The 27,642-nt window shown below is 41.9% G+C and overlaps 1 protein-coding gene across 1 annotated transcript; it reads left to right on the forward strand.

Moving 5' to 3' along the window:
• The first annotated feature begins 144 nt into the window (after positions 1-144).
• TM4SF4 (transmembrane 4 L six family member 4) lies at positions 145-27,642 on the forward strand. The gene is made up of 5 exons (XM_040234610.1): positions 145-728; positions 1,444-1,533; positions 13,279-13,418; positions 22,766-22,955; positions 27,211-27,642. The coding sequence occupies exons 1-5, from the start codon at positions 555-557 to the stop codon at positions 27,226-27,228; spliced, it is 612 nt and encodes a 203-aa protein (XP_040090544.1). The 5' UTR covers positions 145-554; the 3' UTR covers positions 27,229-27,642.

Here is a 27,642-nt window from a genome sequence, read left to right on the forward strand (position 1 = left end):
CCAGGCTTTCAGCGGAAAAGGCAAAGACATGCACTGTAGACCATTAAGTACTTAGGAGACATGATTTTAGCTAGGATGTAACTCAATTTTACTGTGATTTATAAAGAGCCTGGGGAAAATATTTCTTGATTTGGGCAGGCCATTGTCAGATTAAAGGTGCCATAGGCCCAGATGCTTTTTGTTCCAGCACTAAGTTCGATTGCAACAAGGTTGAGTGTCTTGTCTGTGCTGGTGGATTATTAACAGAGGTTATTGGTCTCCATGGCAAAATGATTGCAATGAACGTAATCTTATTTATGAGGGTGCAGGGAGGGAAAAAAGAGCTTCAGGTCAGGGAGAATATAAATGACCATCGCCAATGAGGTTCTGTTACATTTGAGAAGCTGAAGCCAACTCCTAGGACACAGCTCACAGGCTGATTTTGCTTCTCGGCTCCAAAATAAGAATTGACTTGGGGACAATTGTTACGACTCTGCAGCTGGTAACTTTGAAGAGAACCTGCGAGGAAGGCAGCAAGGGGGCTTAATCACACACCTACATCCTATATCCCCAGCATGTGCACTGGGAGCTGTGCCAAGTGCCTGGGGGGCACCCTCATCCCCCTGTCTGTGTTTGGCCTCCTCGCTAACATCCTGCTATTTTTCCCTGGAGGAAAAGTGATAGACAACAATGACCACCTTTCCGACGAGGTCTGGTATTTTGGAGGAATATTAGGAAGCGGAGTCTTGGTGAGTAAGGAAACCTTAACATTTTCCCCCAAAGATTTTCATCCTATCTTTTAAAAATTGGGTACTTACTGAACAGGAAGAGATTTAGTTGCTAACAAAAGCCCAAGAAGTGCATGATGAAACGTTAAGTGCCTCAATTTTTTCCCTTCCTTATAGGGACCAGCTAAGGAATCCCCAGACTTAGGCTGGCAGCTCCCATGGGGCAGTAGACTTCCCTGAACCAAACTGAGTGCTACATAATTTATTTTAACAAGATCGTGATAGGGTGCGGGGTTGTGGGGTGTCGGGGAGTGAATATACTTTTTCTAGTAAATTCATTGAAAACTACCAAGAGAAACAGGTGTCAGTGAATTCCTCTTCCAATTCTTTGGTAATGATTTCTTTATCCCTTATTTCCAACATAGACTAGGAACTTCTGGTTTAGAGAGAGAAAAACTCATGTTTCATGACAATCGAGGACAAGTTTTTGTCCTTCTCCTAACCCACCATGTAAATGGAAACTCAGACTGTCAGATCTTGATATATTGCCTCACTGGATTTGCAGTTAGGCTAAATAGAACCTAAATATTCCATAACACTCGTCTACCCACCAGCCAGACTCCATTAGCTGTTGGCCCCCAAGTCCCAGGTTGGAGATGTGGCTCCTCACACAGGCAGGCAGGCACGGGGCGCCCCCTTCACGTGCCAGCCCACAAGCTGTTTCTTTTGCTTGTAGATGATCTTTCCCGCCCTGGTGTTCTTGGGCCTGAAGAACAATGACTGCTGCGGGTGCTGTGGCAATGAGGGCTGCGGGAAGCGCTTTGCGGTGAGTGCCTGCGGAGGCCGGGAGGGGGGAATCAGCCACCAGACCCACTCCAGGGGGCACTGCCTTCCTGTGCTGGGCGTTGAGGGGATGAGTAACCAGCCCCAGGCAACACTCTGAGGGCAGCTGGTACAGAGATAATGATGGGATTCTTGCTGGTGCAAAGTAAGAGTAATCATAAATTTTTAAAACCATAGCCCTTCTACTTATAGAATATGAGTGTCATTCAAAATGTTACTAACAGTCAGGGATATCAGAGCTGGAAAACTGCAGTGATGCCATAGAAAGAATGAAGGCTTGAGGCTTTCCCTGGTGGTCCAGTGATTAAGGGGCTGTGCTTTCAGTGCAGGGGGCATGAGTTAGATCCCTGGTCAGGGGACTAGGATCCTGAATGCAGCACAGCTTGGCCAAAAGAAAAAATTTTTTAAATAAATAAAATGCTAACTAAAAGTATAGCTTAATAAAGAAAAGACTGCAGGCTTGGAAGGCAGAGATGGGGGCTGTGACTGCCTCTGCCTCTGAGAAGCCCTGAGACCTTGGGCAAGTCAATTCCCTTCTCTGGCTCTGTGTTGCCTTGTCTGTAAAGGTGGGGCTGGGACAGGATAACAGATGGTGACTTCTCCTGATAGCCCCCTAAACTCTCCATCTAAGCCCCTGCCAGGATCACTGCCTCAGAGGCTCCGCACTTCCCTACCTCTACCCCCGTTTTTCACCCAGCCTTCTGTTTCCTTTCTTGTTTCCTGTAGCCATCCATCTTTAGTGGGCAAGCTACAGAAAATAGGTTTCACCTTTCCAAGCTGGAGTGGGAAGGCTGGGGGTGGGGTTGAGTCCCATGTCCTCAACTGGGGTGCTCTTTGCCTCCCTCTGCCCATCTGTTAAGATGAGGAAGTTGGACTAACTCAGAATTTCCCAAGGACAGACAAGCTCTGCTGGCACACAGATTTGCTCTGTCTTTCAATAATACAGAAAGTTATTTTCTTTTAATTCTCCTTCAATCCTCTTAAGTCTATCAAGAAAACTCTTACTTTGATGGAAAAAAGTCTTTGCTATTTCTAATTCTCTGTAATCTCCCTAACGAGTCTCCAGCTCCAGGAATGCGAGAAACATTAACTAGAAATTCAATAATATTGTATTTATGTGTGTTGATGATTCGAGCTTTTCATTCATAGAGGTGATATAAACGAATAAAATAGAGAGCTGATTTAAAGAAAAATATTGAGTTCAGATACATTGATGTGGCAAAAATGAAGAAGGCTGAGCCAGAATTACTGGCTGGATGATGGATCAACCAGCACCTGATTTAATCTCCAGAGTCAGCTGTCCATCTAAAAGAACCCCAATGATAAATTATACATTCCTACCTTTAACCTCTTAAAAGGAAAGGTATTGCAACTTGTCCTGAAACATAATCATTTCTAACATTTATCATTATTTCCTCATCTAGTCAACTAAAAAATATCTGTGCTGTGCTGTGCTTAGTTGCTCAGTCATGTCCAACTCTTTGCAACCCCAAGGACTGTAGCCCGCCAGATTCCTCTGTCCATGGGGATTCTCCAGGCAAGAATACTGGAGTGGGTTGCCCTGCCTTATTGAATACATGTGAAGGGCTGAGGCTGGTGCACTGTGAATACCATGATGTTTTCCCCTCGAGATCAAGGATCATTCAAAGAGAATGTTACCACTTTTCAAACACAATCAAGCATTGATTATTATAGCAACATTTAAAATCATTATTGACAAAAAGATGCAAAAATCAACCACAATGTATTTTATACAATTATGTAATTTGATGCAAATTACAAATAATTAGGTAATTTGATACATTTGATTTTTAAAATTTGTGTTATTGTTGTTGCTGCTTAGTTACTAAGTTGTGTCCAACTCTTTTGCAAACCCAAGGACTATAGTCACAAGACTCCTCTGTCCATGGGATTTTCCAGGAATACTGGAGTGGGCTGCCATTTCCTTTTCCAGGGGATCTTCCCAACCCGGGGATCAAACTCCCATCTCTTGCATTGCGAGTGAATTCTTTACCACTAAGCCACTAGGGAAGCTCCAGTGTGTGTTATATATAATTATTTTTTCATATACTTAATGATAAAAGAAAGAAGTAAATATGTAACTCATTTTCTTTCTTTGAAATCTAATCCCATTACACCTTGTGGATTTGGGGGGAATAAATCAGAGATGAAAATTTGAAAGAAAAAAAAAAGAGCAATTAAGGAAATTGGATGAATTACATAGAAATCTAACAGCTCATTCCCTGGTGCTGAGTAGAAGGCTGAACATCAGCCAGTACAAAACCAGGGTTTTTGTTTCATTTTTGTCGTTGTTGTTTGTTTCACACATAATCACAGTGAGAAGGGAAACAATATTCAAAGTACTGTGCAAAGCATGTTTTTAAATTAGATTTGAGTGAAATCCGAGAGGAAAGCAGAAAAATTATTAAGCACAGTTGAATATATACAATCTGAAACACTTGGTCTGCTCAATGCAAGTCATCTGCTGGGGTCCCTCACCTCTCAAGGGGGATCCGTTCTTGATGTAAGTTGAGTACGACTCCTTCCAGCCACTAGCTAACTGTTCACAAGGGCAGTGCCCTTCAAAGGACCAGCTCTGCCACTTGGAAACCAAAGCACCAGCCACAGCCCCTCTGCACCAGGGGTGACCACTCTCTAAGTGACCAGCAGAAATATTTCTTGTTTTGGTTTCATTTGTTTGTTAATCAGCTGCCACCGTTTAAAAATAGATTTCGCATATACACAAAAGAAATCTAGATATCTTACTTATTTTAAAAAACAAACAAAAAATAACCTGGTACTCCTGTGCCTATATTTTGGCCAAAAAACAGCCATCAGTCTGCAATGCAGGAGACATGGGTTCAACCCCTGGGTCGGGAAGATCCTCTGGAGAAGGAAATGGCTACCCACTACAGTATTCTTGCCTGGAAAATCTCATGGACGGAGAAGCCTGGTGGGTTATAATCCATGGGGTTGCAAGAGGCAGAAATGACTAAGTGACTAAACCACCACCACCTGGGCATTACTGAGCTCTTTGCCCACCCCAAAAGGCCACGGGGTTCATATCCCTGCTTTAGATATTTCCTTAATGTTCCAAGGCTCTGAAGCCATAGTCAGTTTTTAAAGAAAGGTATTTACAAACATGGAGGATGGCATGGCAATCCACTCCAGTATTCTTGCCTGGAGATTCCCCATAGACAGAGGGGCCTGGAGGGCTACAGAACATAGGGTCGCAAAGAGTCAGACTTAGCACGCATGCATGCATTTACAAACATTTTGTCATACAAAAAGAAAAAAACCCCTGCAGCATAATTTGATCGGTTCTATAATGCTAAAGATTTGAATTATTTTTCCAAAGGCTCACAATATTCCCTTCCAGGTGTATAAGGAACACTGGGCTTCTGAGAGCATCATGTAAGAAACCCTATTGGGTAGAAAGGCCTGTGAGGCAGGAACAAACTGGACCAAGAGCCGCTGAGCCAAATCACGTGGCTGTCTTCATAGCTGTCTCTATTATTTGTTTCCTGGTCTCTCTCTTCTTTGTTCAGTCTTTCTGGAATATTCTTCAGAAATTAGCTGCATCATTCTTTTCTCTTTCCTTGGGCAGTAAAAACAGGACGTAGGAATCTATAGTGGAAGCAGGACGTGATTGCTGTAGAGATAAAGCAAGACAATAAGCTGGAAAAAAAAATTTGAGGTTGCCTAATTGATGGTTTCAGGGTGAAAGTAAAAAATGAAGGCTAAACATTCTCTGAGGCAGAGCAAGACCGAAACCCTGTCCCTGAGATCTGCACTCTTTTAAATAAATTAGGGTAAATAAGCAGAGACGGCAATGGCAACCCACTCCAGTACTCTTGCCTGAAAAATCCCATGGGCGGAGGAGCCTGGTAGGCTGTGGACTGAGCAACTTCGCTTTCACTTTCCACTTTCATGCATTGGAGAAGGAAATGGCAACCCACTCCAGTGTTCTTGCCTGGAGAATCCCAGGGACAGGGGAGCCTAGTGGGCTGCCGTCTATGGGGTCGCACAGAGTCGGACACGACTGAAGCGACTTAGCAGCAGCAGCAGCAGGGCACATAAGAGCTGAGAAAAAGGAGCCCTGGGACAAAAGCTGCAAGAGGATGGAAACTTTCAAACTGGGCTTTGAAAACCCTGGTCTGGGTATGTGGCTAGGTCTCACCCTGCTCCCAAACTAGAGGTGTCCTAGCAGCTGATCTGTCCTCTAATCCATAAAAAAATAAAAATAAAAAATTGACCTCTCAGGGTTCAATGGGCTTCCCCAGTGGCTCAGCAATAAAAAATCCACCTACAATGCCGGAGACTCACGTTCGATCCCTAGGTGTGGAAAATCTATTGGAGGAGGATATGGCAACCCATTCCAGTACTCTTGCCTGGGAAATCCCATGGACAGAGGAGCTTGGGAGGCTACAGTCCATAGTGTCGCAAAGAGTCAGACGCGACTGAGCATGTGCACACAGGGTCCAATGGGACAGCTAATTCATTTTATCAACTCTTTCCTGTTAAGTATGTACTATAATAAGAGCCTTTAGAAAACCTTGACCTTAACTCGGAGGAGTGTCTCTAATAATTGGCCTGATAAAGGAGATATTTAGGGGCAGACAGGCATTTCAGCATCCTGAAAGTATATCATGCAGATAAACGCCCACCCCACCCGTAGGCAGAGCCAGATAGTGCACTGATCGGTTCTGAAGGGAGATCTTGATCAGGTTATAAATCAATCTATTCACTGGAAGTCAGCACTTCTCCCCGCGTCCGACTCGGCTCGCCAGCGACCCCTAGGGACGCCTCCTGTTGAGCACTTCTGACGTCAGTACTTCCTGAGGCCAAGAGCGCTAACTGCTGACAGCAGCCTCCGCATTCCTTGTAAGGACCTGTTAGTTTGAAGGGGATTTAAGAAAGCCCCTTCTTGTGAAATAATTATCATAAAAGAAGAAATGAAGTATGAAACCCTATTTCTTCTCTAAATGTTCTATATTGCAAAATCCTCTGCTGTAAAATGGCCAATGCCCGTTGCTACCTTTCATAAGGTCATGGCAAGGGCTGGGAGACAAAGGTTGTAAGCGTTAGCGTCAGGGCAGAGGAGGTAGTACCAAGTGCCTGGGGTACTGGGGGCTCATAGGGCCTTCATAAATGCTTGTTGGATGAATGAAGTAAATGAATGTTCTGGGAGGATTTCAGGTCATCTCCGTACTTTCTCAGGCTCAATTCTAACAATAGCTCTTTGAGGTAGACATTCCATTTCTCATTTTATACTTATAAAGGAAACTGAGGCTCTTGCAAGTTAAGTTTCTGACCACCACAAACTAACCCCCACCCTCAATCTGTATTCCCAAGACTGAGTCAGAAAATAAAAGGAGGGCATTAATGTTTAAGTGAAAAAATCAAGTAATCTCTATGTACCTCCTTTCTGAAAGAAAACTTCATGCCCACTAGACATGTTTCCCCAACATGTTGCCACTGCCCAAGCCTTGAAATATCCTGTCTCCTAAACCACCCACTTTTCCTCCCTTCTCAGTGCCCCCGGCCCCACCCCCACACCTCCTCCAGGTGCTTCAGCTGACAGAACAACCCACAGGCGGGGGCAGAGCTGGGCTTGGACCCCACCTCATCTGCCTCCAGAGTCTGATAAAAAGGGAGGTCTTAAACTGACACCTGGTGATTCGAGAGCCTTCTCTTCCACTTCAAGGGAAGCATTTACAGCATATACATTAACACATGCTTCTTTAGAAATGCAAACTGAAGGTGTGTGTTGAGCAACCAGAAGACAGCCTGTTTACGTTTCTTTTTCTCCCCAGAGCTAAGCTGTTTGTATTTGTAGAAGTTCAGGTTTGGCGTGCTGCAATTCATGGGGTTGCAAAGAGTCGGACACGACTGAGCGACTGAACTGAACTGAACTGAACTGAACATATGTGAGGCTATGACTATTAAAATTTTATAATAAAGACATTTATCAAGTGATTGTTAATGTCATGGAAAATTCTTCAAATATTGGAAATAGGCAAGAGAGATCTCTGGGTATCCTCCCAGTGAAGTACTGTTCTGTGCTTAGTCGCTCAGTTGTGTCTGACTGTGACCCCATGGACTGTAGCCCACCAGGCTCCTCTGTCCATGGAACTCTCCAGGCAGGAATACTGGAGTGGGTTGCCATTCCTCCTTCCAGGGGATCTTCCCAACCCAGGGATCAAAGCCAGGTCTCTTGCACTGCAGGCAGATTCTTTACCAGCTGAGCTACCAGGAAAGCCCCAGTGAAGTGCTAGGCATTATCTAATAGCTTACCCCACCAAGGGGTTATCTGATTTTCTAGACATGTGTACTTTTGATTCCCGGTTTACTATTGATTAGGCAACCTTACATGTTATGTTCTGGGAAAAAAAGTGAAAGTCATGTCTGCCTCTTTGTGACGCCATGGACTATACAGTCCATGGAATTCTCCAGGCCAGAATACTGGAATGGTTGTCATGCCCTCTTCCAGGGGATCATCCCAACTCAAGGATCGAACCCAGGTCTCTTGCATTGCAGGTGGATTCTTTACCAGCTGAGCTACAAGGAAAGCCCAAGAATACTGGAGTGGGTAGCCTATCCCTTCTCCAGTGGATCCACCTGACCCAGGAACCAAACTGGGGTCTCCTACATTGCAGGTGGATTCTTTACCAACCAACTGAGCTATCAGGGAAGCCCGTGTTCAGGGAGACAGGTAGTTATTCTGGAACCTTATTTTACGGAAGAAGAAATGGAGATCTTAGAAAGATAAGCTTCCCAATGTCATGAGGGAAGAAACAGGAATCAAACCTAATCTGGGACTTCCCTGATGGTTCAGTGGTTAAGACTGTACACCAAATGCAGCTGGCACGAGATTGATCCCTGGTTTGGGAACTAAGATCCCACATATCTTGTCGGGCAGCCAGAAAACAAAACCCACATCTGTTTGCCTGTACCCCATGCCCTTGGCCACTACACAATAGAGTCCCCTCTTTACTATTTATTAATTTAGAATAGGAAAAACATGTCCATAGTACAAAAACTACAAAGGAAGTCACACATTCCTGACTCTGTAAAGTTTGGCAACGCCTTTCCTCAGAGGTTAGCAGTGTTCCCAATTATTTTGTCTCCTTCCAGAAATATTCCAGGCCTTTTGCCTGTTTACTTTTAAAAAGCTTCAGTTTAGAGTGCCTGCTCCCTAACATATTCAACTTTACTTTCATAATTTCTCTTTTAACTTAAAAATGTTGTATCATGTAACCCATGGTAAATGAAAGGTACTCCTTCTTATTTTAAGACATAACAGAGTAGTAACTTAAGCAGTTTTTCAAGACTTCTAAACATGAGTTAAAACGAAGTGACATAAAATGTAGCTGGCTTCTCCATCCTGGAAAAGTAATGAAAAATTATTTGGAGAAACGTTTCAAATTTCAAAGTGAAATATGTCAAATGTGAATACAAAAACAGAACATACTGCCTGTAGCTTTATTAAATTGTAACCTGATGCCATTTTTTCTTCAGATAGTTTGGTAAAGAAATAAAACCATATTGCTTCAATTGAGAATGACTGTGTTGCCATCCTCTGTTATACACTCCTGCCTCCTGAGAGTAATCATAATCATGAAATCAGTACAGACCATATTCATCTATTTTTTTTAACTTTTACTACCCCAAATCAATCTTCCAAGTTTTCTAGACTGTACTGTCCAATGCAGGAGCCACTATCCACATGTGGCTATTGAACATATAGAAAGTAGCCAGTCTAAACTGAGATGTACCATAGGTAGAAAACACACACCAGATCCCAAAGAACTGGTACAAAATATAAAATATCTCATTAGTAGTTTTTCTATTGATTGTCTATTGACGTGATAATATGTTGAATATGCGATTAAAGTATATTATTAAAATTAATCTCACCTTTTTTAAACCTTTTAAGTGGTGGTTATAAGAAAATTTTAAATTATGAATACGGCTTGCATTAGTTTCCAGCTGGATAGTGTTGGTCAGAGGTGCTTACCAGGGGGACTCTTTGGTAAAGGGGAAATTATCTCATTGATGTTTTATATTAACCTGGTTTTGCATGTACTCAGACTTGCCTAAAATGAGGACTGTTTGCAAGCGCACTCACTTTTTGTGTCTGTAAACATTGGCCTGTTGAAATGTTCCAGGAATGATATCGAAAAGCCTCTACTCCTCCCAAATAGCACAAGATAGATTTCTCCTCGCCCTTCTGGCCACTGGATGATGAAATCCTGAGTTGTTTTAATTGAAGGGACCTTCCAGAACTACCCACCCCTTTCTTCTCTATATCACCGAAAGCTGAGGCCAGGCAGGTGGGGGCCTGGGTGCCGCCAAGAAGGCTAGAACCCTGGGTCCCCTCAGACTTCCAAACTGCCTTCCTGAAAAAGTGATCTTCCTTTTCTATTATAGCAATTTTAGATGCTCTTTCATTCTCAACAGTTAATAGTTTCATGATTCCTGACTCAAGACCAGGAAAAAAAGGAAAAAGCTATTTTTTACTTATCTGTCGTTTTATTTCTGTGAGAGAATCAATGTCACCCAAAGAAAAATTTGCAAATGACAAATTCGATCTGTTGCTAAGTGCATCTGACGCTAGTAGCAGTGTGCCGTGTGTGTGTGTGTGTTTGTGTGTGTGTGTGTGTGTGTGTGATTTGAAGAAGTACCAGGTACAAGACACTGCGCTGGGAGGGAGATGCCTATTTTTTTTTTTTTTTTTGAAGTATAGTTGCTGTACAATATTAAATAAGTTACAGGTGTATGATACAGTGATTCACAATTTTTAAAGGTTATACTCTATTTATAATTATTATAGAATTATAATTATTATAGAATATTGGTCCAATATATCCTCATAACATATTTTATACCTAATAGTTTGTACCTCTTATCCTCTACCTCTATGGTGCCCCTCCCCCAGAGCCTCCAGTCTAGCTTGGAGGCTTGGCCACCTCCTAGATGTGTGACTTGAGAAAGTGACAGGAGCATGGCCTTTGGAACCAAATGACATGGCCTAATCCCAGTCCCACCACTTCACTTTTTGTTTGACTTAGAGCTATTAGCTTAATTTCTACTAGTCTCAGTTTCCTGTCTGGAAAACCTGGATAATCACACCCACCTCACAAGTTTGTTGAAAAGATTAAATGAGATAATGCATCTAAAGGTTCTAATAGAATGAAGGTATTTTTACTAGTCAGAAAATTAGATGATTGCACTAGAAGGTTTCTGAGATCTTTTTATGAAAATATAAGAATATTCAACCCTTTAAATAAACGTAAATTCTGGCTTTTGAAGGCTTTAAGCAATTTTAAGATAAGAGACTATGTATTTGTATTTGTTGTGCTGTGATGAGAGTAGATACATTCCAGGGTCCTGGGGCTAGGAGATACTGATGCCAAACTCTTGGCCTCTGTGCACTGGCACTAAATTGGAGCAGAATCTCCCAAAGTGTGTTGTTGCAAGGACTCATAAGAAAAAGGTTATAGTCTCCTATGAGATCAGAAAACTCTGCAAGTTACCATGCGTGTGTGCATGCCAAGTCGCCTCAGTTGTGTCTGACTCTTTGAGACCTTATGGACAGTAGACCACCAGGGCTCTCTCTCCATGGGATTCTCCAGGCAGGAATACTGGAATGGGTTGCCATGCTCTTCTTGAGGGGAGCTTCCTGACCTAGAGATCGAAACCACGTCTCTTATGTCTCTTGCATTGGTGGGCAGGTTCTTTACCACTAGTGCCACCTGGGAAGCTTGCAAATTACCATATATACCCAAATATAAACTAGGAAAAAGAAAAGCTTTATTGCTTTGCTAGGCCAAAGGGGACACAGCAGGCTTGTGCTCTGAAAAACTGTATGTTCCAACCCAGGAGGATTTGGTGAGGAGTTTTATAGCAAGGGTTCAAGAGCAGTGTTGCTGATAAGGATCAGGGTGTGTGCAGGGCCTGTACTTCTTTAATCTGGTCTCAGGTGGTCTCCTGATGAGTTTCTTAAAGTTATCAAACTATGATTTTCTCTGAAATGCAGAATGCTAACATCTTCCATTTGTTGGGGGTCTTAATTCTGTAAAGAGCCCAAAGATATTGCTGTGTTTATCCCTTGAAACAGAGCCAGGACCCTGCCCCAAGGCTGCACTATTGTTTCTTGGCCATTCCTCCCTTGTCTCTGAATCTCCTTTCTTCCCTTATTAGCAACTGTTCGAATCTGCCTTTTGGGATTCTGGGAAGGTCATGGAGGCTGCAGTCTTTTCCCTACAAACAAGAAACAGGGGACATGGAAAGGCTTCCATGCCCAGGAGTCCCATAGGGTCCTGTTGAGTTTTCATATGAAGGAGAAAATGGTCAGTTCTGCAGGCACGAGAAGTCAGATATGGTCCATGGAACCAGAGTTCAGTCTTGGAAAGTTGCATCCAAAGTATATTAATACATAATATGATATATGACATGAATATGAGTCCAAGCTAAATAGATTACATAGATTCCAGTTGTTTAGGCACAATTAGATACTCTCTACCCTCTAACTCCACCTTCAAACCCTCAAATATGCACTGTGAAAAGACTGATACTAATAGGAGGAGCAGGAAAAAGGAAGTATCTGACATTTAACTTATGTCACCATGTCTAATTTAAGCAGGCTTTATCATGCACATTTTATAGATGAGAAGCTAAGACCCTGAGGCTACATTCATTATGCAGATTCATCACACAGGGAAAAGTAGCATCGCTGAGATTTGAGCTTGAGTCTGCTGACTTTTAAACTCTTGTGCTTTGCACTACACCTTCATGTCCCAATGCAATGGAGGTGATAATTTTTCATCTCTAATTTCAAAATTGTTAATGTTTCCAAGCTACTCGCCAATTACTGTTTAGAATGGAGATTGCCTCTCTATGCCTAAATTTTTTCATCTCTAAGAGGGGGTTAGCCTAGATGGGCTCCAAGATTGTTTCTGCATTTTATATTCTATAGTCTATCTTGATTTTATAATTTGAAAAAAAGGCACTAGTACAATCCATTTTTCACTAATTACTCTCTGTTATATAAAAATATTTAAAAGAACTGAAATTGTTGGGTTTGTGTAACCCAAAGGAGAGAAAACTTGCAGCAGGTAGAAGAGGTGGAGAGATGTCAAACAGAAAATATTTTTATGTAAAATATAAAATACCTTCAGATATTTTAAAGATTGCTACCTGATGGAAGAGAAGTTGGACTTCTCTTTTTGAACTCAAGGGATGTAATTAGGATTGAGGAGGAAATATCCTAGATTCCTACCCTTTCTCATAAGCAAAACCTGCTTGCCACATGAGGTCCCATGATGACTTAGACTCAGCAAGATGACTGGACCAGAAAACTTAAGATTACTCCCCATTCTAAGAGTCCTTGACTCTGTAGTAGACTGGTCTTCCATATTAACCCTGTGAAGGGCAATCTATTTTTAACAAAGTTAAAAACTCTGGTTCAAAGGTATAAAACCGTAACTAGCACATGAGTCCTCAATGAATAGGAGAAAAATATATGGGGATAGGGGTAGAGAAGGGAACATGAGACATCAAAATTCATTCTAGGAGACTCCACAGGCCCCATTTCCAGGAAAGACTGGCTTCTACCCCAGAACTTCCCCGTATTCATCACATCAATGATTGGACAGTCAGGAGTGTTGCATGTAATCTCTGAACACCTTAAGAACCCCACATGGTCTCTCTCCTTCTCTTTCAGATGTTCACCTCCACAATATTTGCAGTGATTGGAGGCCTGGGTGCTGGATACTCCTTTATTGTTTCAGCCGTCTCAATCAACAAGGGTCCAAAATGTCTCATAAGCCAAAACAGCACATGGGGTTACCCCTTCCAGGACGGGTAAGGTACACCCTGCAACACCAACGTGTCACCACAGTGGGCACCAGGAGGTAAACGCCCAAGGGGGACACTGTATAAGGTCCTCCATCTTCAGTTACAAGCTTCAGGCATGTTGCTCCTTTAAGGCAGAGCTGCAGTTGTGCAGTGAAGTTCCACAAGATCTCACCTCTCAGTGATCTTGTGATAGACACCAGAAGAAGTAATAAAAGATGACACCTCATCTGTTCCATCCCTGGGTCAGGAAGATCCCCTGGAGGAGGGCATGGCAACCCATTCCAGTATTCTTACCTGGAGAATCCCACGGACAGAGAAGCCCAATGAGTTACAGTCCATAGGGTCACAAAGAGTCAGACACAGCTAAAGCAACTTAGCACTTACTCACTAAGCTGTCCTGAGGGAAGAGGTGGGTGGTATCACCACTTGTACTCAAACAGTTATTAGCCTTAACACTAGGCAACTTGTAACATTAATAAACAGAGAGCATTGTTTGAAAATCTTATAATAGAAAATGAGAATGATTACTTGTTAACAGAGCTCAAAGGCCTTCACTGGTATTCATAAACAGGGTGTAAAGACCTTCACTGAGAGCCTGCAGGATAAATAATTAAACAATCTTTTAAGGTGCAAATATACTGAAAACATTGTAGGTTCTTCATGAGAGTTAATGTTAATAGAACTCATTAAAGTAACACTTCATATTTTCAGGTACTTTGTAAAGAACTTTTTAAACAAATGAATTTATAATTTAATCTGCATAACAACCTCAAGAAGTATGACTTCCCCCCACAAGGCAGGCTGAATAAGTGTGATGTGTTTCATATCTCTCATTTAGTAGGAGGCAGAGACCAAGCACAAACTCCTGTCTTCTAACTTTGGATCTTAGTCTTTTTATACTATACATTCTTCTGCCCCTACCTAGACTGCACCGCTCAAGGCAGTAGACAGTTGCTGTATGTGTCTACTTAAAGTTAAGTTCCAATAAATGAAATAAAGCTTAAAATTCCTCAATCACACTAGCTATATTTTAAGCACTCAGTAACTGCAGATGGCTATTATTGACCATATTGAACACTGCAGAGGTGGGGCATTCCCATTAGATAGGGTTAACTTCCAAGAGGGCTGAGATGGCCTCTGTCTCATTCATCATTACAATCTCTCTGTCTGGCACAGGGACTGACATATCTAGGGAGTCAGAAACTAGAGTTGTTGGGTTTTCTTGCACACAGAGGATGGGCCCATGCCTAAAAAAAAAAAAAAAAAACCTATAGGACATCAATTCATTAAGTCAAATCCCTAGTTATGGATGTATATGAGAGGTTACAGAATCTCAGGAGCAGGCTCCAGACAGAGGAGATGGAGGTGGCTGGTTCTTATGACCTGAGGTCTCAGTTTGTCCACAAGGATTTCACATAAAATATCCCCACCCTTCACTGTAGTTACAAGCCCTCTAACATCCTTATAGTGCATGTAGCAATTGCCATGAGTGTTTATGTTGCTGTGGCAAGCCCTGTCCTCTTACAGAGGACCGCTGTGGGCTTGACTTGCTTGAGTGTAGCAATCAGAAGGCATGAGGCTGAGCTATCTCCTGAGGTCCTTCCATGGATGGAGCCCTCCTCCCCACCCAGGGGCATACCTGCAAAGCTACACATTATGCCTCCTTTCAAGGATCCTTCTCCTAGTATTTCTATGGACAGCATTTATCCTATAATGTGAATGGTACTCCCCTTGATGGATCTGAAAGCAATTAGAATACATCTACGTCCAAAACAAAGGAGAGAGAAAGAAACACAAGAGATGCCAAGTTACACTCCAAGGCAGGACAGTGGTCTTATATTATTCTGACACCCTCATACCCAGCTTCGGGTGGGCTGGCACTGATGTTCCAGGTCAGGACAGAGACAGCTGGTCTATGGGTCACCACAGGAAATATCAGCTTGGGAGGACAGGAAACCACTTTCCTGTTTTTCTCTCTCTTTTTTTTTTTTTTGTAATTGGAGTATAGTTGATTTACAACATTGTGCTAATTTCTGCTGCACATGCTAAGTCGCTTCAGTCGTGTCCTACTCTTTGTGGCCCCATGGACTGTAGCCCACCAGGTTCCTCTGTCCATGGGATTCTCTAGGCAAGGATACTGGAGTGGGTTGTCATTTCCTTCTCCAGGGGATCTTCCTGACCCAGGGATTGATTCCACGCCTACAGTTGGGTTCTTAACCACTAGCGCCACCTGGGATGCCCCAATTTTTGCTGTACAGCAAAGTGATTCGGTTTTACATATATATATATATATATATACACAAATACATTCTTTTTAATATTCTTTTCCATTCTGGGTTCTTTGATAGCTCAGATAGTAAAGAATTTGCCTGCAATGAGGAGACCTAGGTTCGATCCCTGGGTCAGGAAGAACCCCTGGAGAAGGGAATGGCCACCCACGCCAGTATTCTTGCCTGAAGAATTCCACGGACAGAGGAGCCTAGTGGGCTACAGTCCATGGGGTCGCAAAGAGTCAGACATGACTGAATAGCTTTAATTTTTTCATTTCATTTTCCATTCTAGTTTATTTCAGGATACTGAATATAGTTCCCTGTGCTACACAGTAAGAACTTGTTGTTCACCCATCCTCTGTGCAGTAGTTTGGACCTGCTAATCCCAAACTCCCAATTAATTCCTCCACCACTCCCCTCCCCCTTGGCAACCACAAGTCTGTTCTTTATGTCTGTGAACCTGTTTCTGTTTCATAGATGAGGTCACTTGTGTCATATTTTAGACTCCATGCATAAATGATATCCTGTGATATCTGTCTTTCTCTGACTTACTTCACCTGGTATGATAATCTCTAGATCCATCCATGTTGCTGCAAATGACAATATGTCCTTCTTTAATGACTGAGTAATATTCCATTGTATATACAGACTATATCTTCTTTATCTATTCATCTATCGATAGACATTTAGGTTGAAGATACCACTTTTCAAAGTCTTCTGCATCTGTCCTGCTGAAGCAAGTTTGCATTCACATCAGACACCTATATCACACATTACTCTGTGATAGATCCTTTTGTATGTGTCATTTTATTTACCCCTCTCAACAGCAGCTAACCCATCCATTAAGAGGTATTGGATTCAGTTCAGTTCAGTTCAGTCACTCAGTTGTGTCTGACTCTTTATGACCCCATGAACCGCAGCATGCCAGGCCTCCCTGTCCTGAGATCAGATTGGCTAGAGCGGTTTAATAATAAAAACAGAATAAACTGTGCAGAAAAGCAGGAACACTTCAGAATTCTCCCACTCATCCCCTTTTTGCCAAAAGATTTTGATAGTTATCAAAAGGGAGAAAGGTTTGTGTACTCACACATTTGCATAGTAGCTTCAAACTATAATATGATTAAAAATTGTTGCATTTGGATTTATTACAAAATCATACATACTATACACTCTGCAGGTGATTTATAAGCTAGAATGATTTTGACTATTCGTGCTCTTTCCCATCAGGCCCTGACTGTAGGATTTAATCCCACATAAAATGCAGATCCACCCTTGGTATGAAATATGCCATGATTGCTACAGAAGGGCTTTCAGGAGGATGGGTCCAGACATGTGTCTCACCACACCCTCTGCTACCCGGCAGGCTTTCCTCAGCACCCATTCTCCCCTACATCCCATGTCTTTCCTCCTTTATGGCCTTATCTCCTGCAACCAGCTCCAAACCTTCCTTCCAGCTGCAGAGGCTCATTTCAAGTTTCTTATAACAACCCTCGAATCTTGTGTTGCCTAGTATATTCAGTCAAAGTGGGAGGGGGTAGTGGGGTGAATCGGGAGATCAGGATTGACATATATACACTACTGTGTATACAACAGATAACTAATGAGAACCTATTGTATAGCACAGGAAACTACTCAACACTCTGTGGTGACCTAAATGGGAAGGAAATCCCATTAAAAAAAAGAGGGGATATATGTATATATACATCTGATTCACTTTGCTGTACTGCAGAAACTGACAGTGTATAAAGCAACTATACTCCCATAAAAAAAATAGTAAAACAATAAAACATTTAAAAAAATAAGGAAAGTGCTTCCACCTACAATGTTTCATCTCAGCCTCACAAAAAGCTCTCCTTCAGAGATAATTCAGCAGACGCCCAAAGAGGACAGATGATTTGCCCAAAGGAATGCTGTTCTTAATGATGGAAGCTTGAGTCCACGTTTTCTGACTTCAGGTCACAATGCTTTTTCAACACTATATTGATTTGTACTGTCTGATTTTTGTAGAGTCCATTTTGAAAAGCCCAGGGGCCTCTGTCTCCAATCATTTTTACTATCCCATGGATCCATCCATCGGATCCCAGTGTGGAGGCATCAGAGGAGTTATGGTAGCTGCAGTGTAGCACACATACACAGCTACTTAGTGAGTGAGAAGGAATAATCATGTGTATGAGACCAAAGGAAAGGACTCAGGACAGTTTCCCTCATCACCCAATGGCAGCAGCAGAACCTTCCCTTCTCCCCTTCCTCCTCCACCTCTTCCTGCTCCTTCTGATAATTAAAGTCCAAGTGTTTTTGCATGCATTATTTCACTTAACCTTCCTAATAAATCTCAGAAGATTTTTTTTATCCCTAGAGTAGAAAAAATATAGTTCAAAAGGTTAACTTGCCTGGGGCTCCACAGCTAGTAATTAGTAGAAGAATTTAAAAAACAAAAGCACCTGTTGGGACCTCACTTTTTGCTGAAATCTGTCTCAAATGTGGAGCAGAGGAGGACAGACCTGGTCCCCTGCCCCAGTGAGCACATGGTAAGTTAGGGTGTTAAGAGGGGATGGGCCCTCACCAGCCAAAAGGGTGAAATGAAGTTGCGCAAGGGAAACTTCTTGGAGGAGGTGACAGGGGTTGATCTTGGAAGATGTGCAGAAGCCTGTCTTTTGGAGAGAAGGGGAAACAGGTTTCAAGCAGAGAGAAGAGAAAGTCCTGAGGCTACTTTGAAAAGGTTCCATGTGCTTATAGAATGTCAGATCACTGAGTGGCCAGAAGCTCAGGGTGAATTATGAGGGAGGAGCAGAGGGACGCCACAGGAGGGGCTGATGGAGACACAGGAAGACCTTCAAGACATTGGGGGACAGCAGAGGACTTCAAGCAGGATAAGCCATGGCCACTTGGGAGTTTTAGGAGGATCAGGATGTAGTGATGTGGAGAATGAACAAAAGGGCTCAGTAAGTGACAGAGAGAGCAAAGCAGGAGGTGGGAGGAACAATCCAGATAAGATTCTGAGCATCTCTAAGGCAGTGGAACTGGGGCTCAAAAGGGGAGAAATTTCAGAGACTCTCTGAGATGGAATCATCAGGATTAGGAATGAGAAGAAAGAGGAAAGGTTATCAAGCTGGACTTTGAGGTTTCCAGCTTGGGGCACAAAATTCAGGGCTCTTCAAGAGTATAGAATTTAGTTCTGTTTTCCTTAGAAGTGCCTGTTGTTGATCATATTAAAGGAACAAAGGCAGTTAACTTTTTCAGTCATGGAAACCATACTGAAGAAGCATCCTAGAAGGAAAAAGAAACCTGGGACATTTTGAGATACGCCCTCCTGGCTTCCTTTGAAGCAGGACCTCCTCCCACCCAAGGTCCTCCTATCTGAGACAGTTGGCCGATCTACCTTGACCCGGAGCTGCTGAAAGGGAAGCAGCTAGCACAGGGCATGCAAGCAGCTGCGGGAGGGAATGCAGGAGGCCAGGCCAAGGACAGTCCGCAGTGGGGCAGGGCAGGAGACACTGCCAAGCACAGCACTGCCAGCTCAGGCTGCAGCCCTCCCTGTTCCCTGAGGAAGGAGTTCAGGGGTGAGGAGAGCGCTCTTTCACCAGGCACAGACCTGAAACCATTCGGTGTTCTGCTTGGGCTTCCAGTTACGACCATCTGCAGCTGCTCTTCGTGATTACTTCTTAGCAAGGAACTGCTGTGAACACACTCCCCAGAGCAGAAAGTCACATAGATGGGGTGAGATGGGCTTGCAACAAAGTGTTTCCAGCTTTCATGAAGCAGGAAAGCCCCAAAGATGTTAAGATGCGGCTTTGCCCTTGACCTGACCAGACTTTGGGTCCGGTCACGTACTAGTGGTATGATCTTGGCAATCACACCTCTTAGCTCTTTCTCTGTGAAACCGGGTGACAGTAAGATCTACCTCACGGGTTCAGGCAAGAATGAAATAACATGATGTACATAACATAGCACTTGCTAAACATTCAACCTTACTATTCATTTTTATGAATATAAAAAATTCATTACCTTGAATGGGATATACTATGATGTATCAGAACTTTCTAAAATGTTATGTTTTTATAATAATTTTGTGATTAATTTCTGTCTTTTCAACCAGCTTCATGAAGGTTCAAAGAGAATAATCTCTTTATGATGTTATGTTACATTGTTCAGTCGCTAACTTATGTCTGAGTTTTTGTCACTCCGTGGACTGTAGCCCGCCAGGCTCCTCTGTCCATGGGATTCTCCAGGCAAGAATACTGCAAGAATACTGGAGTGGGTTGCCATTCCTTCTTGAAGGATCTTCCTGACCCAAGGATCAAACCCAGGTCTCCCACATTGCAGGCAAATGCTTTAACCTCTGAGCCACCAGGGAATCCCTGAGGAAGTGGCACCTATTATCCAGGCAAAGCACCTGGGCTCCCCTGCTCCTTCCCTCAGCAGCCTTTGCTGCTGCTAAGAAGTGAGTTGTACGAAATCCATGGCTTTGACTCTGAGGTTGATGGAATTACTGCCGCTCAGTTGGGACTGCCTTCACAAATGATAGGATTCAGGGATCTCTTCGATTCACAGAATGTGGGAGTATGATTAGCCTCCAGATCCACGAAAAATTAGGGAGCCCTTTCACCTGAAGGGCTGAAAGCAGCAATCATCTCAGGGATCTGAGACTCTCAGAACCTGAGAGTTTGGGGGTAAAGGAAAAGGGCCTGTGTAACAACTATCCGTGAGGATTTGTAAAGGGTGATACAGCTGCTGGAGTGAAACTGTAAGGATCTCTCCACCCAAACTCAGTCGTTGCTTCCTAGCTTCCCCGTGAGTGTTTCACCAATCTTACCACCAGAGGGCACTGTCATCTCACCACGGGACAAACCCTTTCCACAAGGGCAGGAACTCAGGATTGACAAATAACTTCATTTTAAGATCTTTTCTTTTTAATATACTGCCTTTTATTACCTCTTATAATCATCAAGTTGAAAAATGGTAAAGATGAGAGAGACTGCATGGAAAAAGGCAGAAAAGAAAAATGGGTGTTTTATAAAAATAACATACTGCTAAGTCTTACATAGCAATACATAAGGTATATTAGTGAATTTTCAGAGCTGTGCAGTTGTTCTCAGCCCATTTTATAGATGAAGAAACTAATGGTAAGGGCAGGGGTCAGGGGGTGTTAGGTGACTTATTTGAGGGATACACAGCCAGTAAGAGGAATACTTGAATTCAAACTCAGGTCTGTCTGAATTCAAAATAACCAGTCTTTTTCCTTTAGGCCACACTACTCAGCTTAAGCAAAGTAATTAACAATATTAGGGTTTATTGAGCACTTACTATCTACTAGGCATGGTTCTAAGCAGTTTATTAGTGTTAACTTATTTAATCCTCACTTTAATCCTTATTTAACCCTATGATTTGATAGATATTGTTATTCCCACTCTACAGAGAGATACACAAATCACAGAGCCAGTGAGCAGCCAGGACTATATTCTTGTGGGAAGGTGAACCAATGCAATATGCAATGCTTTATCTTTAAATCAAGAATGGCTCATTCTTTCCTTTATCTGGATAAAGGAAACGTCTTCCATCATTTCAAAGGTTTTTCAAAATCTTAAGACAAAATATATCTCAAATTAGTGTGTACTGATGCGCTGGAGAAACAGTCAGAGACAGATGGTCAAAAAGATCTAAAAACAATGAGATAGGTGTTCCTTTAGTAGCCAGATAGAGAGTTTTCTACAGAGACCCTGAAAAGAGAGTGGATTCCTAAAGCAAAAGGGAAAAACCAATTTGGGGCTCTAATAATGTGAGAAGAAATTACAATATTGCAGAAATTTTATCCCTTTACCCTCATTTTTGTCTTTTAAGCATATTTCACATTTCTCCTTCAAGGCACAATGCCTTTGATATTGTGGTGGACTCTTAATAATATATATGTAATATATATATTGTTTTACAAATATACTGTAATTTCTCCTATTTAAAAATTTTTATAAAATATGTAATAAGGCAGCAGATTATTTCTTTCTTCTAGTTAATTAAACCTTTTTGAATCCGTACATTGTCACAAAAATACAGCTGAGTCAGTTCACAGTATGACTGGAAGTAGGCCTCAAAAGAATCAAGACTTTCCCTTTAACTATATGACATGATTGTACTTTCCATGGCTTCAGAGGGCCGCTAGAGGTGACAGGTCATTTGCCAGAAGTTCAAAGGGTCCCTGCAGGCAATAGTAGGATAAAGGCCATGGACATTTGTAAGATTGTCCTCCTGGTGTGTCTTCATTTTCATGGCCCCTTAATATATATTTGATTTGCCCATCTGCCTGGTCAGCTCACAAAAATCACTCTGTCACTCAGTAACTGTGTGAGCTGGGTAAGTCACTTAACCTCTCTGCGCCTCAGTGTTCCCATTTGTGAAGCGGGAGAAAAGAACCGTGAAGTCTCCATGAGAAATAAATGAGTGGATATGTGTGAAACACATAGAGGGTCCATTCCAGCACATGGTAGATACTCAATAAAATTGTTCAGTTCAGTTCAGTTGCTCAGTCATGTCCGACTCTTTGCGACCCCACGAATCACAGCACGCCAGGCCTCCGTGTCCATCACCAACTCCCGGAGTTCACTCAGACTCACGTCCATCGAGTCCGTAATGCCATCCAGCCATCTCATTCTAGGTCATCTCCTTCTCCTCCTGCCCCCAATCCCTCCCAGCAGCAGAGTCTTTTCTAATGAGTCAACTCTTTGCATGAGGTGGCCAAAGTACTGGAGCTTCAGCTTTAGCATCATTCCTTCCAAAGAAATCCCAGGGTTGATCTCCTTCAGAATGGACTGGTTGGATCTCCCTGCAGTCCAAGGGACTCTCAAGAGTCTTCTGAGAAAAAGAATTCCATAATAACAACACATTTAAATGCAATACCTAGAATCCCATAATAACAATTTTATTGTTAGATATTGCATTTAAATGTGTTGTTATTATGGGATTCTTTTTCTCAGGAATCTTAGGTCTTGGATAGATGGTGCTGCAAAAGAAAAATCACTGTGGTGACTTTCTAGCCTAGGGGATTGCATGCTTTTTAACCAGTGTCTCTTTTCTCTCCCATGTCCCTGGCAGAGAATACCTCGGGAACCCTGACATATGGAGCACGTGCCAAAAGCCTACTGACGTGGTTCCCTGGAATCTGACCCTCTTCTCCATCCTGCTGATCATAGGAGCAGTTCAGATAATTATCTGTGCCATCCAGGTGATCAACGGCCTCCTGGGGACCCTGTGTGGAGACTGCCAATGTTGTGGCTGCTGTGGGGTAAGCTGAGGTCTTTGGTCAAGGCAAGCCACCAGCGTAAATGGGATGAGGGGGTGGAAAGAGTGGCGGCTGCAGTATCTCCAACCAGGCTGGAAGGTCCAGGCAGCTCCTCTCTCAGCCAAGGGAAACTCTGCTCTCTATGATGCTATTAATAGCATACCTAGGCTGAGGCTGACCACAGTTTCAGTCTTACCCACACCTGACCATAGTTCTGAAGACAAAGGACTCCACACACGTATGGAAGTTTATGATAATGTCTACATGAAGATTCTCAGGAAGTGGACATCTGTTATAGGAAGACACATCACAGTCTGTTGCCAAATATTCTCTTTCCTAACTCAATCTACACAGTGTGTTAAATTTGTCAAGTAATACATGAAGGGTATTTTCTTCCCCTTGGAAAAGATATGCAAGAGAGTAATTATTCTTACATGCAAGAAATAGTGGAAATCATTAGGAATTTCATCTCCAAATATGACTGTAAATTATCAACACTGAAAAATAAACCTATGGACAGTAAACCAAGGTGATTATTTCAACTACTGAATAGGCCAGATCAGGAAATTATTTCATACGCATGAAGTGATTTTTAAACACAGGTTAAAGTATGAGGAAAAAATTAAATAGAATTCAAGTGTTGGGGACTTCTCTGTCAATCTAGTGGTTAAGACTGCGATTCCACTTCAGGAAGCACGAGTCTGATTCCCAGTCAGGGAACTATCATAAGACCCAGCATGTGATGTGTTGCAGCCAAAAAAAAAAAAAAAAAAAAAGGTTAGCTAGAACTTCAGAGTTCCCTTATTGGGGAATTATGTAACCAAGTATAAATAAAGGTCTATCTACTTAATATAATATCACACCCAAATTAAAAATGATCCAAATAACTTTTTCAAATAATTCTTATAAGCAATATACATATATAAGAAAACAGTTGTGTGTGTGTGTGTGTGTGTGTGTGCACAGAAATCTAGGGAGGTGTTCAGTTAGGAAATCTGTGTCCTGGCCTTGTCTTTCACCCACCAATTTCTTCAGGTATGTGATTCTTATATATCCTCCCAGAGTTTCGTTGTTATTGCTTTCATTTCCTGTACCTTAAAAGGATTTTTTTCAAAACTGTAATAATACTGAAAATGCTTATAATGTTATTTAAAAAGAGCAATATACAAAAAATATATACCGAACACACAATTAAATAAATTTTAAAAATCACTATTCTAAATGGGAAAAGAATCTAAAAAAGAATAGTACATATATATGTATAACTGAATCACCTTACTCTACACCTGAAACTAAGACAACATTATAAATCAGCTATTTGTGTGTGTCCTTAGTCGCTCAATCTTGTTCAACTCTTTGCGACCCCATGGACTGCAGCCCATCAGGATGCTCTGTCCATGGGGATTCTCCAGGCAAGAATACAGAAATGGGTAGCCATGCCCTCCTCCAGGGGATCTTCCCAACCCAGGGATTGAACCCAGGTCTTTCGCATTGCAGGCAGATTCTTTACCAACTGAGCCACCAGGGAAGCCTGACTATTCTATACTCCAATATAAAATAAAACTTTAAAAATAAATAAAATAAAATAAATGAAAACTCAAACACAATGGGTAAAAAAAACCTAAAAGAAATCCAACCAAAATGTTTAATGATAATTATTTGTAGGTAAGAAGACTTTGACTTTTTTTCTTCCTTCTAGCTTATATTATTCAAAAATGTTTACAATCATATATTTTGAAATATAAAAAATATAAATAAAAACTTCTTCCCAAAGTCAAGAGTAAAATGCATATAGTGAAGTCGCTCAGTCGTGTCCGACTCTTGGCGACCCCATGGACTGTAGCCTACCAGGCTCCTCCATCCATGAGATTTTCCAAGCAAGAGTACTGGAGTGGGTTGCCATTGCCTTCTCCAGGAGATCTTCCCAACCCAGGGATTGAACCCGGGTCTCCCGCATTGTAGGCAGATGCTTTACCATTAAAAATAAATTTCCCTGACTACTGGATTTTTGTTCTGTAAACTTTCAGTTCTACGGTGTTGTATTTAAATTTTTTGGTCTTGAAACACAATTGGGGAGAAAAGAAAACTACCAGCTAGAAATCCATCAAAATTATTTTTACAACAGTGGTTAAGAGTATTGTGCATTTGAATTTTGTAATTTGTCCAACAAGAATGCAAGCTTGCTAAATCAGCTAATTCATTTCAAACACTGATATTTGTTTTTCTGCTTTCACGGAAGAAGTTACATTTTTTTAGTTAGGTAGCAAATTTTCATTGCAAGTATAATTGGAAATACAACTGTTCTTCTAGTGGAAGATAGCAGTTTACTAAATCTGAGGATTATCTATAAATTAAAAACATACCCACAGATCATCAAGCTAAGTGAAATAAATTAGACAGAGAAAGATAAATACTATATGATATCACTTACATGTGGAGCCTAAAAAACACAACTATTGAATATAATGAAAAAGAAGCAGACTCACAGATACAGAGAACAAACTAGGGGTTGGCGGTGGGCAATACAGGGGTGGGGCCTGGGAGGCACAAACTTTTCAGTGTAAGGTAGGCTGCAACACAGGGAATATAGCCAATGTGTTGTAATAATTGTAAATGGAAGGTAACCTTTAAAATTTTATTAAAAAATTTTTTTTAATTACAAAACAAAAAAACACACCCGTAGTTGTAGTCAGTTGACTCTTCAGTGACTGTCATCTATTCAGACTCCATATTTTAGCAATTTTAATGAATAAATCCCCTGATAGTGAAAAGAAAGCTGCTGAACACTCTAGCTGGCACTAGAGAATCACAGAGAATGAATGTACATCACCAGAATTCCCTTCCCTCCTTCCTTCTCCATCTTAATTTGGATAACTTCAAATCTATGTAAAATTTTAAAAAACAATACAGTGAACACCTGTCCTTTTCACCTAGATCCACAGACTGTTAACATTTGCTTGCTCTCTGTCTGTACCATTGGAAAGTAATTCACAGACATCATGAAACCTTACTACTAAATATTTCAGTACACACAAGATTGGAGGTGGGAAAAAAAAACAGTGGTCTGCTGAGGATTCATGTCTTGTGGGCAGCTCCCCTATTGTACAGCTGGTCAGGGTCCCTCCCACAGGAGGAAATGGGGGAGTGTTGGGCTCCCAGATAATCACTCACTTGCTGAGTGAGCTGAGCAAGCTGCCTAGCTTCTAGAAGCTTTGTTCTCCCTGCCGCCTCCTGCCGAACTTCCATAGAGAGGGTGCAGATAGACATCCATCAATTCAGACAGGAAGTATTATTGAGAGGCCCCTGGCCTGGCACAGTCCTTACATGAAGTAATAGGTGGAAACGTGCCTCAAAATACAAGCTATTGAATGCCAGCTGTGCAGTCTTAGCCAAGTTGGTTGCCCTCAACTGTCTTTGCCTATAAAATGTGATTGTTAAACCTACTTCCTAAGGTGCTGAGTGAGTGTCTAACCTGGGGTGATCAATGTGCATCCAAGTCAGAACTTCTCTGGTGGTTGAATGGTTAAGACTCTGTGCCACGGCAGGGGTCCTGGTTGGTGAACTAAGATCTCACATGCCACGTGGCACAGCAGAGAGAAAAAACAAATGCATCCATGTCAGTAACTAGAAGGCTCAGTACCCTGTACTGTTGTTTCCTTAAGAGGATGGAAATCTGTGTAGCAGCCTAAGTTCAAGAAAAGGAACAGAGATCCTGGGTTCCACCTCCCAGGGTTCTCTATTTATTAATTCCTGGCTTCTCTATTTATTAACAATGCCTTCAGATATATCACTTGAGCCCTCTGTTCCAATTATTAAAAATGAGTTTTAATAATAAAGTGAAGCTTCCACACTTCTAGCGTAAACATAGGTAAGTGACAAAGATCTGAACCAAAGTCAGAAAAAGTATAGAAAACATTCAGTAAGTGACCAATAAGGGCAGGAGTAATCAAGACTAAGGGGGGGCTTCCCAGGTGGTACAGTGGTAAAGAATCCCCCAGCCAGTGCAGGAAATACAGAAGAAGTAGGTTCAATCCCTGAGTCGGGAAGATCCCTGGAGAAGGAAATGGTATCGCACTCCAGTATTCTTGCCTGGGAAATCTCGTGGAGAGAGGAGCCTGGTGGGCTACAGTCCACGGAGTCACAAAGAGTCGGACACAACTGAGCACACAAACAAATTAAGACTAAGAGGGGTGTTGGGGAGGGGAAGTACACACACACACAAATGATGTTTAATTAATTAATTTTTTCTATCTTCTAGGGAGATGGGCCAGTCTAAACCTCCACGATGAGCTGTTGTAACTTGATGGCGTGTGAGAAGATATATTAAACTTAATTCTTCCCTTCTTGGAGTTGCCAGTTCCTACCTGCTTCCTAACTGACAAAGCTTAGGCAGGCCAGAGTTATTTCTTCTCCTTTCCAACCAGCTCAGTTCAACTTAGAATTTTATGTTAGTTTCAGATAAAAAAAGTAGTTTGACCACTTCAGGAATATTTATGAATCTTTCCAATTAGCTTCCTTTTATAATTGAAGAACAGGTTCAAAGCAAATGTTTCATAATTTTTCTCTAAGAATGAAAAATGTATAAGAACACATGTACTGCTGCACTGCTTCTTTGTATATAGAGATGTTAATATCTTTGGAAGTTTTACAGAACTCAAAGGATTAAATCACATTAAAAATGAGAAGCTAT

Source organism: Oryx dammah, unplaced genomic scaffold (genome assembly GCF_014754425.2).
Source record: "Oryx dammah isolate SB20612 unplaced genomic scaffold, SCBI_Odam_1.1 HiC_scaffold_2, whole genome shotgun sequence".
In the NCBI taxonomy this organism is placed as follows: domain Eukaryota; kingdom Metazoa; phylum Chordata; class Mammalia; order Artiodactyla; family Bovidae; genus Oryx; species Oryx dammah.

Bases quoted from the DNA above. Each gene is read 5' to 3' on its own strand.
- TM4SF4 (XM_040234610.1), top strand. From the start codon at position 555: ATGTGCACTGGGAGCTGTGCCAAGTGCCTGGGGGGCACCCTCATCCCC. The intron at 729-1,443 runs GTGAGTAAGGAA...TTTTGCTTGTAG, and splicing joins TATTAGGAAGCGGAGTCTTG to ATGATCTTTCCCGCCCTGGT. The intron at 1,534-13,278 runs GTGAGTGCCTGC...CTTCTCTTTCAG, and splicing joins GCTGCGGGAAGCGCTTTGCG to ATGTTCACCTCCACAATATT.